Genomic DNA, 13695 nt, shown 5'->3' on the forward strand with positions numbered 1-13695 from the left:
ACAAGTTGTCCAGGTGTTCCCAAACTTGCATACCAAAAGTTAACTAACTGTAACATTAAATGCTCAAATTTATCCATGATAGTAGCATAGTTAACATTAGCCAAAAAGCCATCCATCCAGCTACAGTTTTGGTTTGTGTTTACCTAGTTTACTAGCCTTGCCAGCTAGGTGGATAGCTATAGCTATCCACCTAGCTAGCAATGTGGGTCCAGAACTGGCCCCACATTCTTTGATGAAGTTCACAGTCTTTTAGCACTCATTTTTTGAAGAGTTTTCTGATGAAAGGCCGATGTGAAATCATACATATTCGAGATGCAAAAAATTAGATCTCATATCAAAAGAGTGTGTTGTGTCAAGGATGTCCACAACTGGCCAGTTAGCAGAAGAAACGTAGGAACTCAGTAACTTTTACTCTGAATACATTTTAAACAAGCTACTTTTCACCTTTACTTAAGTAGCTACCTTTACTTTTACAACAATATAATTTTATTAATTCAGTAAAGTAACAGGACTTCTACTTGACTAGGATATTTTGTTACTCCACTCACTCCTGCAAATGACTAATCTCACCTTTAAAGCCTTAGAGGATTATATCAGGAGAGGCTGAACAGAGATGGAGAGAGAAGTGCGTTTGATTAGTCTGAGAAGAGGGATGATGGATGAGGAGAGTAAGAGGAGGGTTGGGAGATAAAATGGAGCAGGCATGCAGCAGTCCTCTCACCAGCCGTCATACCGGGGTGGGATGGCAGCGGGGGCTTCGATAGGCAGCTGTTTGGGAAAGCTGGGGCACGACATGAACCTGTGATCCAGAGTATACCTGTGCTGTCATGTATTTTTCAGACCTCCATACAACTAAACTTTGAGTGGGAGTAAAACAGATAACAAGAGAGATAAGAAGAGAGAGATTGATTGCTGTTGAGAATGTTTGAACTGTGCAGTACTGTGAAAAAACATATTTCTCTGATAAAATATGCATGCTTTTGAGCCCTTGTGTGTTTATGATTGACAGAAGTGCGGTGGTGGTAGTGGTGGGGGGGATCAGAGGAGAGCACAAATCCCTGCTCTATCAGCGCTAACATCAAATACTCCAGCTGATAGTGGAATTAACACCAGCCAGTCACCATCTCTATCAAATCCCCTGTCTGTATTTCTGTCTGTCTGTCTCATTGTGTCTCATTGTTTTATCATTCTTGGCAAAACAAAACCCCTCCCTCTTTACCTCTCCCCTCTCTCTCTCTCTCTCTCTCTCTCTCTCTCTCTCTCTGTCTGTCTCCCAGTCTCGCTCTCACTCTGTACTCAATTTAAATGAAAGCTTTATTTTAAATTGATTAGCAATTTCACCAATTCCTACTGAGTTTAAGAGACTGGAATGAGTTATTGATCATAGGCATGCATGCACACAACTACCATGCATGAACAGACATGCACACACAAAGAGAGAGAGACAGAGACAGAGAGAGAGAGAGAGAGAGATTTGAAGACCCCCACAAAGAGGCTGTTGATGTCACACTGAGAAAAAAGCATTTATAATCCACTCGCAATGTGAGATTGGGCTGGAGAAATAATAGTGAAGGGGGTTTAAAGGGTTCAGATGGCTTTTCTACTCCATAATGGCAAACAATTACCAACACAAGGCATTCAGGACGGCCCGATTTGGACTCGGACTGAAAGCTCCAATTTTTGAGATTTTCAGGATGCCCAGAAGATGTATGGTGTCGGTTTTACGTCTCTTCCAAATGTCAGCAACATTGTTATCACTGAAAAGTAGTTCTAAATCACATTCTTCTGTGCAATTGAGGACTCGCATTAGTCCTCTCTCACAGGCACGCACACTTCTGCTGAAGCATTAGGGCTGTGACAGACGCTGTGAAGCATTGGCCTGGAACCATTGCTCTGGAGCACGCTGAAAGGCTGAACAGCCCCAGATGAATAGATGGTAATTAATACACATAGCACCCTGGAGACCGCAGTACAATCTCAGGGCAAATTACTCCATCAATAAAACGGCCTGGAGACACAGTGAGAGACAGAGAGAGGGAGAGAAACAGAGACAGAGACAGAGACAGAGAGAGAGAGAGAACAGCACACATTAAGGCCAAGAAGCTCTCAGGTGCAAATGACTTTGACTGTGAGTGTGAAGCGGTTCATCGCTGAAAAAGAGCCTGCTCAATCAGTCGACCTTCCCTAGATAAATAAACGTAAAAAAAAAATAAGCGGTGAACTAGTTTTAAAGGCTGAAATTTGGAAAAGGTCATAAGAGAGAGAAAGAAGGAGATACAGATAAAAGACAATAACAGAGAGAAGGAAAGAGCGAGCTTGTGTGTGCATGTATCCATAAAAACACCTTGGCTGTGTAATAATCCACAACATCACAGTTAGAATAAGACAGGCTATGGGCTATAGCTGAGCCTTGAACTTATTATTTTGGAGCAAACACTACCAATTCGGGCGGCCATTGCTTTTTTGGGGCAATTCAATATCTCCAACCAATTACTCTTTTCTTTTCCTCTCTCTTCTTCGCTTCCCAATTCCCTCATCTTTCCTCTATCTCCTCTACCATCATCATCTCATCATCTCATAATGATGAAATGAGGGTTCAAGTCATTTGGGGGGAAAAAGATCAGTGGGAGGAAAGGCATAGCTTGGACATGATGAAAAACGCTCTTCTTTTTCCCTGTCATCCTATTCCCTATGCTGGCCATTATCATCTGCTAGTGTCTCGCTGCAGCTCAGGTCCAGGACTTTCTGCTCTGTTCTTTTCTCAGAGGTCTATGTCTCTGGACGTTCCTCCTCTGCTTCCCCCTCCTGCTGCGGGAGAATGAGGGACAGATTATCACATTGATTAGACATTTGAACATTTATCTGCCTGAGGGCACAGTCCAGATTACGGCACAGCGCTCCCTCGTGAACCCGTTCGGGCTCACACTCATGATCCGGTCAGTTACATGTAGCGGTCTCCGAAAGATCAAAGGCTGAGTGAGCGGAGGAGATACAGAGTGATAGAAAAACACATGTATCCCACAGTGGCTCGGAGAGAACATGAATGCTGCAGTAAAAACATTCAAAGTGAAAGGCAGGAGGAATAGGGCTGAATCCTTGTGGGTCCGATGTCTTTTCTCCTCAAACAGGTTTTCTGTCAACACATCTAAGAAACAGGTTAAATGCAGACATGTCTGTCCTGAAGAGGCGGGAGGTTGTCTAGAGAGGCTGTCTAGTAACTGAAGGGTTGTTAGTTGAATCCCAGTGCCCAAGACAGCCAAGGTGCTTCTGGGTAAAGGCATCTAACCCTAATGTACAGTATATATGCTCCAAGGATGGGTAGCTGCTTGTTTTGTGCATTATAATCATCTTTATTTAAAAAGCATTTTACAAGACAGTGTAAAAAAGTCAATAAGACAAACAATAAAAATGCCAGACAACAAGCAAATATAATGACAATAAATCAAAATAAGAGTAAAAACAACAAATTATATAAATGTCTGTCTGCATGTTTTAATAAGAGATATTAAAGGTGTAACTGACTGTAATGTGTTCACTTTATTACATACACACAGTCTCAGTGAGAGATGTACTGCTGGGTCAGCAACATTGGGAGCACAAAGTCACTCCTCAGCGCATGTAAACAGAATATGATTTATCCTCATAACAGTCGCACACAAGGCAAAGAAACGCTTTCGTTAAACACTTCACTTTTCTCTCCCAACTCATCTTCTGCAGAAACACTGTATAAGAAAAGCCTGAACTGTATTTCATGTTCCTCTGTTGAACATTCAGTTTGTGAAACTCCCACATACAACCTGTGCCTGCCTCCTGAATGTGAATAATTTGATTTAGAAGTGCTGACGCCGCTCCGCTGGAGGTTGATTCCCCACCTCAGCGAACCACAGTCCGCCAGAGAGAGCTGAATGGAACGGCTTTGCTGTACCGGAAAGAAGATTGCTTTCCGGAAAATGCTCCGACATAGAAGAGAAATCCAGAACGGATAATTCATTCTCCGCTTCTGTCATTATCTTTGCCTGCTTGTCAGGGGCTACGGCGGCATCTCTCTCCATTTCTATCCTTATTCTCCATCAGCATCCATTCATCCGTTCACCCCTAACCCAGTTCTAGTTAATTCCATGTACATCTCCAGTGTCTAAGCTCCTACTTCATTCCCAGCACAATGCCCATCTCTGGCCATGATGAAGTGTGAAACATCAGACTCATCTCTCAACGTTAGCTCCATAAAGACACGTCACGATTTCCCTCACACTGACTGAATAATTATTCAGAACACAATCATTAATTTCAAGTTTAATTGGACTCCCTGTAGTAAAGTCATCCAAGCCTGTGAGTTCCAGGCAGACTACATAGTTAATGTTATTTCACGCTCCACCATACTCCTCGGTGAGGGAGGGCATAGAGCGGCTCCCACTGGGTGCTGGACAGTCAGTCTGTCCTTTGAGCGCAGTCCCCATTATATAAGGACAAAAGGGGACAGAAAGCTTCATCCAACCCGGATCTCTCTTGTGCCCGAATTTGGAACGCAGAAGTCCTGGAGCAATGTTAGCTCACTTTATTGGGCACGACGCGTCCATAGGGGGCTTGTGTTGTCCTTGAAACATTCCTTAAGACTTTGGCCCAAACTTGGCAGAGTTACACTTTTCAAAATAGAAATGCCTTGTGAATGAGAAACAGGAGCTTTGGCTACTCAAGAAACTTAACATTAAGGAGGGGATTCGTCAGTTTACAGGGCTCAGTTTGATTTATGGAAGACTTCATTTGGAAGAATTAATTTAGCCAAACGAAATGCAATTTTCAATCAGCAGCAATTGAACAAAAAACTATTCACACAGATGATGCATTTCAGCTAGTTATGAGGCCATATCCTTGGGACTAATAAACATTGACAAATCAACTGGGTGAGAGTGTGCATTTGGTCAATTAAGCCTGTAGAATTGCTCATTATAAGCAAGAATAACTCTAAATGCCTTCATGATGCCAATAGTGTATTTGTACATGGAACTAGGAGATATCCTGCGGCACATCCACACATGAATGCATAAGATGTCGTATACTTGTATGTTACATGTTGCTATATGTTGTATGTTAAACAAAGAAATTAAACAGATCTGCTAAGGTTTCGATTGAGGGCCGATCACAGCAGCACTACTGACAGATTGTGGCGCTGGTCAATTTTAGAGCCGTATGTGGAGAACAGCAGCAGGATGTCATGTGATGCAGCTCAGGGTATCATTCGAGACACCGCCCTCTCTTGGTCAATCTACCCAGGGGCAAGGTTGGAGAGAGATTATGTCAAATTCAACTGATTACTGATGGGCATAGCAATGTGTGATTCAGCAGGAAGGGCACAGTCCCAACCAACAAAGGTATGAGTCATCACCATTTGCCACAAGCTGAGTCTGTTTACCAACACTTCCTCTCCCATCCCATATAAAGCTGGCCTGCATTCACCTGACCCTGCTGTAACCCAATCATCCATCTTTTAATCTGTTGACACAGTTTTTCTTTAGCAACCTCTGAATCATATAATTAGACAAATATGCCTCAAAGCTTGAGAATGAACGCACTGTATAGAAACACCTTCTTGCTTCGTCCAATGGATGGGACAGACTGAGTAATGATTCACTCAGGTATTTACAAAAAGATCCATTACAAAGAAACCAAAATGCCCAATAGAGCACGGCCGTCGGTCAGCACATAAGGAAGAGTTAGTCTTTCTGTTGATCTGCCTGACAGCTAGTCTGTCTTTGGTTCCATCTACAGCAGTCAGCAGAGCAAAGCAGCCTGAAGCGCCATCTACTGCTGCTGTTACCTGTGAGAGTGGCGCTCTCTGCTGGTGAATAGGACAATATCCCTATGATGTCCAGACCAGTGACTGTAAAGGTCCAGAGATATTCAAGACAAAGTCCTATTGACACAGTGGAAAATGGCATCCATAATAAAATCTCCACTATACAGTTGTAGCGCTACAATATTGATGGCGTTTGCCCATTTTATTGTCAAAAACTCACAACAATAAAACAATTTTTTACATCTATTGTTTATATGGAGTGTTGTTGCTTTAGTTGTCAGAAATCTTTGGAATTGATTTGTTATAACTCCTTTTATACCGAGTCAGATGCGATTATGATCAGATTTCTCCTGCAAGGCCCAGAATTTGTCAACATTTGGTACAACCTCTGCCCCTTCTTCACCCCACTCATCCCTCTTGGGGTTTGACAGCTGTATGGCACATGGCAGCGTCGACCCTGCTCCAGTCAACGCCTCTGACTGACACTCAATGCTTTTTGTTTTTTTCATTCTCCGCCACCTGTGCTTGGCTGTCAGGCGGTTCAGAGGGTGACAGTGCTGCCATCTCTGCAGAGGAACAACGGCTCTTTGACAAAGGCTCCCCCGACGCTGCCCAGGGGACCCTAATGTCGCAGCAGGTAGGCCTTTCTCCGACTTTCTCCGGTCGAGGTCAAGGGTTAGGCTTCATTACGGGAGAGACGAGCCATAAGCATAATGGTAACATCAACCCTTTCTTTCTGTATATTTATAAGCAGTATGTATTCCTCCGTCTCTCCTCTGGCATTGCTTCATCTATTTATAGGGCTGCTAGGACATTAGCTCAGTGTCCGATTAGAAATGTCATGTAAGACATGATGGCCTCAGTGCATTCATCTGTAATTTTCAAGGTTATGAAACTGTGTCGGGTTTATTCATAAACCGGAGAAGCTGGCTCTACTTGTATGGCTTTGTGCCACTAAACAGGAACATTGATAAGGAAACAGAAAGGGAAAAAATGTCTACAGCACAAAGTGTTGAATGATTATATGTATAATTTAATAGCTTTATTTTGAACAGCTGGCAAGAATAGCATTTCTAAAAATATCAACAAATCCATAGGCTTGACTGGACTCAGACTATAGCTCAAATGCAAAGTCCTGTGTGTCCGGATCTACTCAATCATTTTTACCCTTCTCAGTTATGAGCAGCCTCCCTCTCTCTCTCAGGGAAGGGATGGAGGAAAGCTATGAGACATTTGAGGAGGAGTTAGGGCCGCCAAGACCAGAGCCTCCTCCACAGAAGCCTGTTCGACAGATCCGCAGACCAGGTGGGAGCGTACACACACACACACACACACACACACACACACACACAGACACACACACACACACAAGCTGTAACGCCATCACACAAAAGCTCTCATCCGAAGTATACATTCTCACTTTCAGGTCTGTTGAACACTGGAGTCTATAAATACTGGAGAGCAGAACAGGCTGGTGGTGGAAGCATACCTCTGTATAGACACCAAGCCATTGAAATATGATCCCAAAGCAAAAGTCAAAAGCACTGCAGTGATAATTCACCTCATAGTCATACTGCATGGATGGTTGGTGTACAGATCATGTTCATTTCACTAATCATTTGGGTGCAAAAAGCTTTCCCCGCCCTAAACACACACATATTATCCCTTCTTCCTTCTTTTCTTGCACATAACTTGACTTGATCTTCTCCACTTGCCTATGTGCGGGTTATAAACGCAACTGTTAGCCATCCAATCCATGATCCAAATGAAAACAAGAATAATCCAGGCAGAGTAGCCCAGACATCCCACCAGAAAACCAGAGCTATTAAGAATTAACAGTATGTGACTATGTGAGTGTTAATGTATTTTTAATTTGTAAAGGGTTGTTTGTAATATAAACTTTGGCACACTAGACTTGTATTTAGTGTACAGGATAGGTTAAAAAAAAATCGAAACATAAAGCTTATTTACAGTCAACAAGAATTTATGTATATACACATAAAGTTAATGTGGAAAAACAAACATGGTATGTTTATGGCTTTGGTTGTTGTTGATGTTTATCACCCTTCAATAAAACTCCATCTGTCTGTTCCAGAAATGTATGCTACCAGAAAAATGAAAGAGGTTAGTTGGAAACCAACCAACATTTTCAGTGTATACACAGCTCAAAAATGCCTTCCTCACAAATCATACTGTACTTGGAGCAATAAAGCCACATATCACTCTCCAATAGGAAACTGCTCCAGTTCTACAACAGCCACCTAAGCCGGTACCCAAGACTTTACCCAGAGAAACCAGCTTCCCCAGAACGAGTGAGTCACTCCCATCCTCTTTCTCAGTTTTCTTTCTTATATCTTTGTCCACAACTCTTCCATCCTTGTCAGCTTTCAATTTGTAGACTTAATTACCCGATTAAGACTAATACTTCCCCCTCTGTCGCTCTCTTTTTCCTTCAGCGTCTTTGCGTAAAGCCATGTCCATCCAGAACCTGACCCAGATAGAAACACCTTGGGAGAACGTCACTCTCAACCGCTGTCTGTTCGTGGCCATTACCATCCTGGTGCTCACCTCGGGGTTTCAGAGACTGCATGGCAAGTAAACCAGCCTGGCGATTCTGAGCGAACAAAAGCAGGAGCTGAAGTACAAAAAATGTGTGTCACTGAGTTTTCTCCTTTCAAAACAGAAACTCTGCGAGGTCAGGGGGCGGCGGAGGAGGAGGAGGAGGCCGGACTGACAGTCAGACGCTCGGGCACATTAAGACACAGGAGGCAACCGCCAGAGGTAAACAAAGAAAAAGACAAGACATATTTAGGCTTAAAACACTCACTATTGGCCTCCAAGGAAGATATTCTTAATATCTTAATTATTCTACATTACATTTCAGGGCATATATTATCAAAATCATTTCATAGCAGAAATGCACCATGTTTGTCTACAAGCCATTGTAACTGGTTAATTATGGGATTGACTGCCATCCAACTGGGGTTTTAAATATAAGACCTTTACATGATTGTTACTTGCCAAAATGGCTGGCAGAGTAGCCAATCTTAAAAGCCACAGCCAAACATCTACCACTAGTAGTCTTCTTGTAAGCACTTCTTGTGTTCTGCCCCCGTAGCCTGAGACTTCTCTGTGGGAAGTGATGTTTTGGTGGCTGCCAGACTTTGATGACGAAGAGGAGGATGATGAGGAGGATGATGACGGAGAAGCCAAAAGAGGGAAGTCAAAGAGAGGAGCAACAGCTCGAGGGTCAAGAGGTCTGAGAAATAGGCCACAGCCAGACAAAAAACTCACTAAACAAAGAGAGGGCAAATTAAAGAACAGGAGAGCCAAGAAAGTCCGAGATGAAGAAATCAAAGATAAGAAAGAGAGAGAAAAACAGGGCAAACTCAGAGAGGCGGCTGAAGAGGAAGATGAGGATAAAGAAAATGAGGAAGAGGAAATACTCATGAAGAGCAAAGGGCAGGAGGAAAAGAAAAAGAAGAAAAAGCCTCAAAAAGCTTGATTTCTTTCTCCTGTGGCAAAGACCCACACCACTTCATACTCTAAACAGTTTGCACCTATGGAAATTGATGTGAAAACATTTGTAAATAGGTGGCAATATTAACTTCATAATAGTTTTTTCTTTCAAACAGAAATATGCCTTTCAAATAGTAACAGCGAGTCTCAGGAATACTGTGTGCTCCCAGTCGTGTAACCATGATATTATTATAGTGACAGGAACACAATGGATGTCTATCTGCCAGGCCTTTGTGGCTTTAATGGATTGATGTGATTTTGTGTGAAGGATCTTTCTTTTGCCTGTGAAGAAGTTTCATGCTTTTGAATTTTGCTGAAATTTTAAACTCTGACAGTTCTGTTCTACAGAAGAGTAGACATGCTTTTGTGAACTGCTAAATTTCCATGTGATCACTTGATTACACTTTCTAGATTCCTCTTTGTGTTAAAAGACCCAAGATTCCTTGATTTCTTGAATCTATCGATTACCAATAGTGCCAGGCCAGTTTACGGTTTAAGATTAGTATGCTGTAAGATCTTTTTCATTTATATGGAGCCTTCGGCCTTAACAGGGCGAACAAAGATCAAGATTTTGACCCAGTTAACCCCCGTTAAGCCATCTGACAAATGGTTCAAAGAGCCCAATTAAAAGCTCTTTTCCTCAGCAACTTCATGCTTTTACCCTGATCTTGGCAGTTCGCCTAGGACAGCACCTTTGAGCCCAATTATTTCAAGAACTTTTGTAATGTTGCTCCACTCTTTCATCACAAAGTATTTCTTCTACTGTGACCCACTCGCATAATTACTGAACACATCAATAAATCTTCCCGTGTGTGATGTCTTTGTAAAAGTCATTAATTTTGTCCCAAGACCATTACTTGTAACTATGAAGTAACACAGACTTCAAGACACAACAAAGAGAACATTTTTCTCCATAGTATTTAATTACAAAAAAAAAAAGATCGTATTCGTATTCTTAAAAGATGAGCCATTGTCGATGATAACTCCATGTCCAGAGGGTAAATATTTATACAAAACAGTGTGGCCATATTTATACTGCTGCTATCACAGACGCTCCGGAGATTGCCCTACAAAATGTAAAACAAACACAAAAAAAAAAAAAGTATAAAAATCTACTAAATATGGACCTTGAATATCATCTGTAGAAATAAAAATGATGAACATAACTGCAATATCTAAAGGTAGATGGAAACTGTAGACTCAACAGGTAGCGAGGCAGGGCAGTGTGACAGCAAACAATGGAGATCAGCATCATGTTAGGCTAACAGTGGATCAGTTAGATATTGAAAGACCCTCTGGAGGCGGCGGCCTCATCGGCATGGGGGGCATGGGCATCTGAGGGGGCATCTGAGGGGGCATCTGGGGGGCACCGGGTGGGAGTTGGGGAATAGGCATCCCTCCTGGCGGGGGAGGGGGCATGGGCTCGTTTGGTGGGCGGGGTCCAAGCCCACTCATGAGAGGAGGGGGGCGCTTCACACCTGCTGGAGGGGCCGGCCCACTGGACTGGGGAATGGCTTTCTCCATTTTGAAGTGGAACTGCAGGAAGAACTAGGAGTGAAAATGAAAAGAAAGAGGGGGTTAAGCAGATATTTCCTCTATTCTCAAATGACAACATCCAATAGTCTTGCATAGTAGTGACAAATGCTTATCGGTACCTGTTTAGTTTCTTTGTTCCAGTGCGTCCAGAAGCGGTTCTCTGCTTTATCAATTTCTCTGCTGGGGACCTAAAAGAGCAAAGACGTTCTGTCAGAGCCAGTAAAAATGCTTTATGAAAGCACAACAGAAGGGGAACTCCAACACACCTTGAAGGCGATGGTCTCGTAGGGCTCAGCGGCCAGAAGCAGGTACTGCCAGCGACGATCAGGAGGCTCGATGCGCTGTTCGTAAGCAGACATGAAACGATGCCTGGGTCCAATTCCCTCGGCAATCTCTGGGTAGTCAATCTGATGGGTAAAAGAATGGAAAAAAGGAAGCTTGAATATGTCCTTGAAGGCCCTATCTCAATGGCTGTAAAACAATAATCAATTTTTAAAGCTGCACTAAGCAATTTTGTATGTTGGCGGCCCAAAATTACAGTGAGAAGTAGGTCTGTTTGAATTTGGAAGACTTCCATACCCAGAAATCATGTGAAGTGATGTGAGCATAGATGTGTACTCTTTGGTCCTCAATTTATTGAGGTCTCGTTGGTGAGGTGAGCTTTTTCTCTTTTGTTCATATGATTTGTCTTTGTCTCTTTGATATATGATTTGTCACTTTTCTGCATGAAGGTTTCCTGCCTGTGGCCATACCCTAAATCCGAATAGTAATAATTTGGGCAAATAGGTCAAATCTATAGCATCTCAATTGGGGGGATGGCACGCTGTTCTCTGCTGAAGCCCCACTTTGTGATCTAGGCTGATAAGACAGGTTTAGTTTAACATAATAATCTTTCTAGTGCAGCTTTAATATTAATTTGCTTCATTTAACAAAGTTCGAAAAACAATAAAAATCCTTTAAATCAAGAGATCACCAAACATACTAACTTGGAAAAGTAGCGATTGCTGCCCGGTCTCTGGGTCCCTCTGTTTGGTTACTATAAATAAGAGGAACACATGTTTCAGTATATTACAAATGACATGAATCTGCAATGAAGCCAATATGAACATAAATGATGATGGCACTGACACCTGACATGCAACTACCTCACCTTTGTATCCTGGCCGACCGATCTTGACAAACTTCTTGACCTCAACCTTCACTTTCTCTGGAGCTGGCTGGGCAGGAGCTTCTTTTGCCTCTTTGGCTGCTCTCCGCGCTCTGAAAGGAATAAAATGTACAGTGTTTTGACAGTTAGTCAACACATACGACACAGCATTTCCATGTGAGACATGTTTGAGTACAGACAAGACGTGGACTTACAAATTGGTCTGATGTTTCTTTCCTTGTGTGTGAGCTAAATAGCTGCCCTGTAATGGAGAGGAAAGCAACTTGTGATATTTCAATTAAAGAGCAAGTGACTTCAAAACAATAAATGACACCAAGTTCATGTAATGTAAGTCCAGTGACTTTTAGTTTGTGCCTCCTCACCTCATTGTTATGAAGCGTCAGGCAAAGTTTGCACTCGTATGAACCTAAATGATTCTTCATGAAATAGGGGTCTTTGTTGATGTCAATGGTCTCCAGGGCCAGCTGACGTAACCGCTCTCGTCTATCACGGTTACTCTCAGAGGCGGATGCCACCCCTCCGCTCCCCGTCTTCCCGCCAGCTCGGTGCTGGAAATCCATGTTTGCAGGACGATGGGCTCAAACACACCCACTCCTACTTGCCCAGTCAACACTGGACAGTTACAAACACTCAAAGCAGAGTTTTCCCTGGGGAAAAATAAAAGATACACTCAGTCAGTAATTTCATTTAAACATATTTTGAATTATTATACTTCACTACGTTTTAAATCACATCCATTTTAGTGTAGCATTTTTATGCTCTCCAGAAGCACAGCTTTGAAACCATGCAGGTTTGATGCATGGTTTCATGTTTTTTTGCATCAAACCTGTGCAAGCATGTGGAGGCAATAGTTAACTTACTGTAATATTAAAATGTTCAAAGTTAAAACACCATCCATACAGCTACAATGACATTGCTTTGTGTTTGCCTGGTTGTTGTCTAGTTAGTAGCCTTGTAGCTAATGGCAAAAGAAACATCAATGTAGTATCTTTCTATCGTTCTTATTCTGTCTTCAACAAACTTTATGTATTGTATTGACAACGATGTCACATTGTGGCTAGTTAAAAATCAGCACATTTCAAGGATGGCTCCAACTTTGAATGGAGGGTCAGGCTAATGGGCCACCTCTGTTCAACTGCAATGGAGGGTTTGGTCTAACTACTGAAACTGTACAATAGAGGTTAACTGCAGGGTAATTTTGCCAGAGATTTTCGGATAACTTGTTTTTCCTGTACCAAAGACATAAGTTTCATAAAGTCGCATAAATTATGTGTATCTGATCGCTAAAAGATTAAACCAAGTTGGCTGCAGTAACGTATCTTTGAGTGAGCACATATTAGCAATGCTAACGTTAAGCTAACAGGCGATAGTATAAAAGGATTTAAGCAAATCTTAACTATCAAATTACATATTAAAACTGTGAGTTGTTTACACGTGATATAACTTGAATCCATTATATAAGTAAACAATAACTGTACAATAGCTATCTATTACATTCCGGTTTATTTCTCGAAACACTTACCAACACCAAGGAGGACCAACACCACAACGTTAAGATCACGCCAACAATATATGGTGTGCGCATGCGCAAAGTTTTGTATAGCTTTATTGACAATTAAACGTTAGGTTGTACAAACATTGCTGCTTTACCGTGCGGGCAGTTGAATATCACAAAAGT

At 42.2% G+C, this 13695-nt stretch overlaps 2 protein-coding genes across 3 annotated transcripts; one reads left to right on the top strand and one right to left on the bottom strand.

Moving 5' to 3' along the window:
• Positions 1-7005: 7005 nt before the first annotated feature.
• Positions 7006-9299, top strand: LOC139911976 (uncharacterized). Its single transcript, XM_078287648.1, has 5 exons — positions 7006-7107; positions 8028-8106; positions 8251-8385; positions 8478-8575; positions 8913-9299. Exons 1-5 carry the CDS (start codon positions 7006-7008, stop codon positions 9297-9299), a joined length of 801 nt encoding a protein of 266 aa, XP_078143774.1.
• Positions 9300-10215: 916 nt separating this feature from the next.
• sf3a2 (splicing factor 3a, subunit 2) lies at positions 10216-13590 on the bottom strand. Of its 2 annotated transcripts, none has more exons than XM_071899615.2 (8): positions 13546-13590; positions 12380-12664; positions 12212-12258; positions 12000-12109; positions 11836-11885; positions 11116-11256; positions 10969-11037; positions 10216-10861 (listed from the first exon to the last, which is right to left on the bottom strand). In XM_071899615.2, the coding sequence occupies exons 2-8, from the start codon at positions 12575-12577 to the stop codon at positions 10586-10588; spliced, it is 891 nt and encodes a 296-aa protein (XP_071755716.1). In that variant the 5' UTR covers positions 12578-12664; positions 13546-13590; the 3' UTR covers positions 10216-10585. The 2 variants fall into 2 exon arrangements, with proteins under 2 accessions (XP_071755716.1, XP_071755715.1); XM_071899614.2 differs by having other exon boundaries at positions 13540-13590.
• Between the last annotated feature and the right edge of the window lie 105 nt (positions 13591-13695).

Source organism: Centroberyx gerrardi, chromosome 13 (genome assembly GCF_048128805.1).
Source record: "Centroberyx gerrardi isolate f3 chromosome 13, fCenGer3.hap1.cur.20231027, whole genome shotgun sequence".
Classification (NCBI taxonomy): domain Eukaryota; kingdom Metazoa; phylum Chordata; class Actinopteri; order Beryciformes; family Berycidae; genus Centroberyx; species Centroberyx gerrardi.

What these genes read in the sequence shown, in the direction of transcription:
- LOC139911976 (XM_078287648.1), top strand. Translation starts at nt 7,006, where the DNA reads ATGGAGGAAAGCTATGAGACATTTGAGGAGGAGTTAGGGCCGCCAAGA. An exon ending in GGGGTTTCAGAGACTGCATG is followed by an intron (nt 8,386 to 8,477) that starts GCAAGTAAACCA and finishes CTTTCAAAACAG; the next exon opens with AAACTCTGCGAGGTCAGGGG. An exon ending in ACAGGAGGCAACCGCCAGAG is followed by an intron (nt 8,576 to 8,912) that starts GTAAACAAAGAA and finishes CTGCCCCCGTAG; the next exon opens with CCTGAGACTTCTCTGTGGGA.
- sf3a2 (XM_071899615.2), bottom strand. Translation starts at nt 12,577, where the DNA reads ATGGATTTCCAGCACCGAGCTGGCGGGAAGACGGGGAGCGGAGGGGTG. An exon ending in TGACGCTTCATAACAATGAG is followed by an intron (nt 12,259 to 12,379) that starts GTGAGGAGGCAC and finishes TCTCCATTACAG; the next exon opens with GGCAGCTATTTAGCTCACAC. An exon ending in GGAACAAAGAAACTAAACAG is followed by an intron (nt 10,862 to 10,968) that starts GTACCGATAAGC and finishes TTTCACTCCTAG; the next exon opens with TTCTTCCTGCAGTTCCACTT.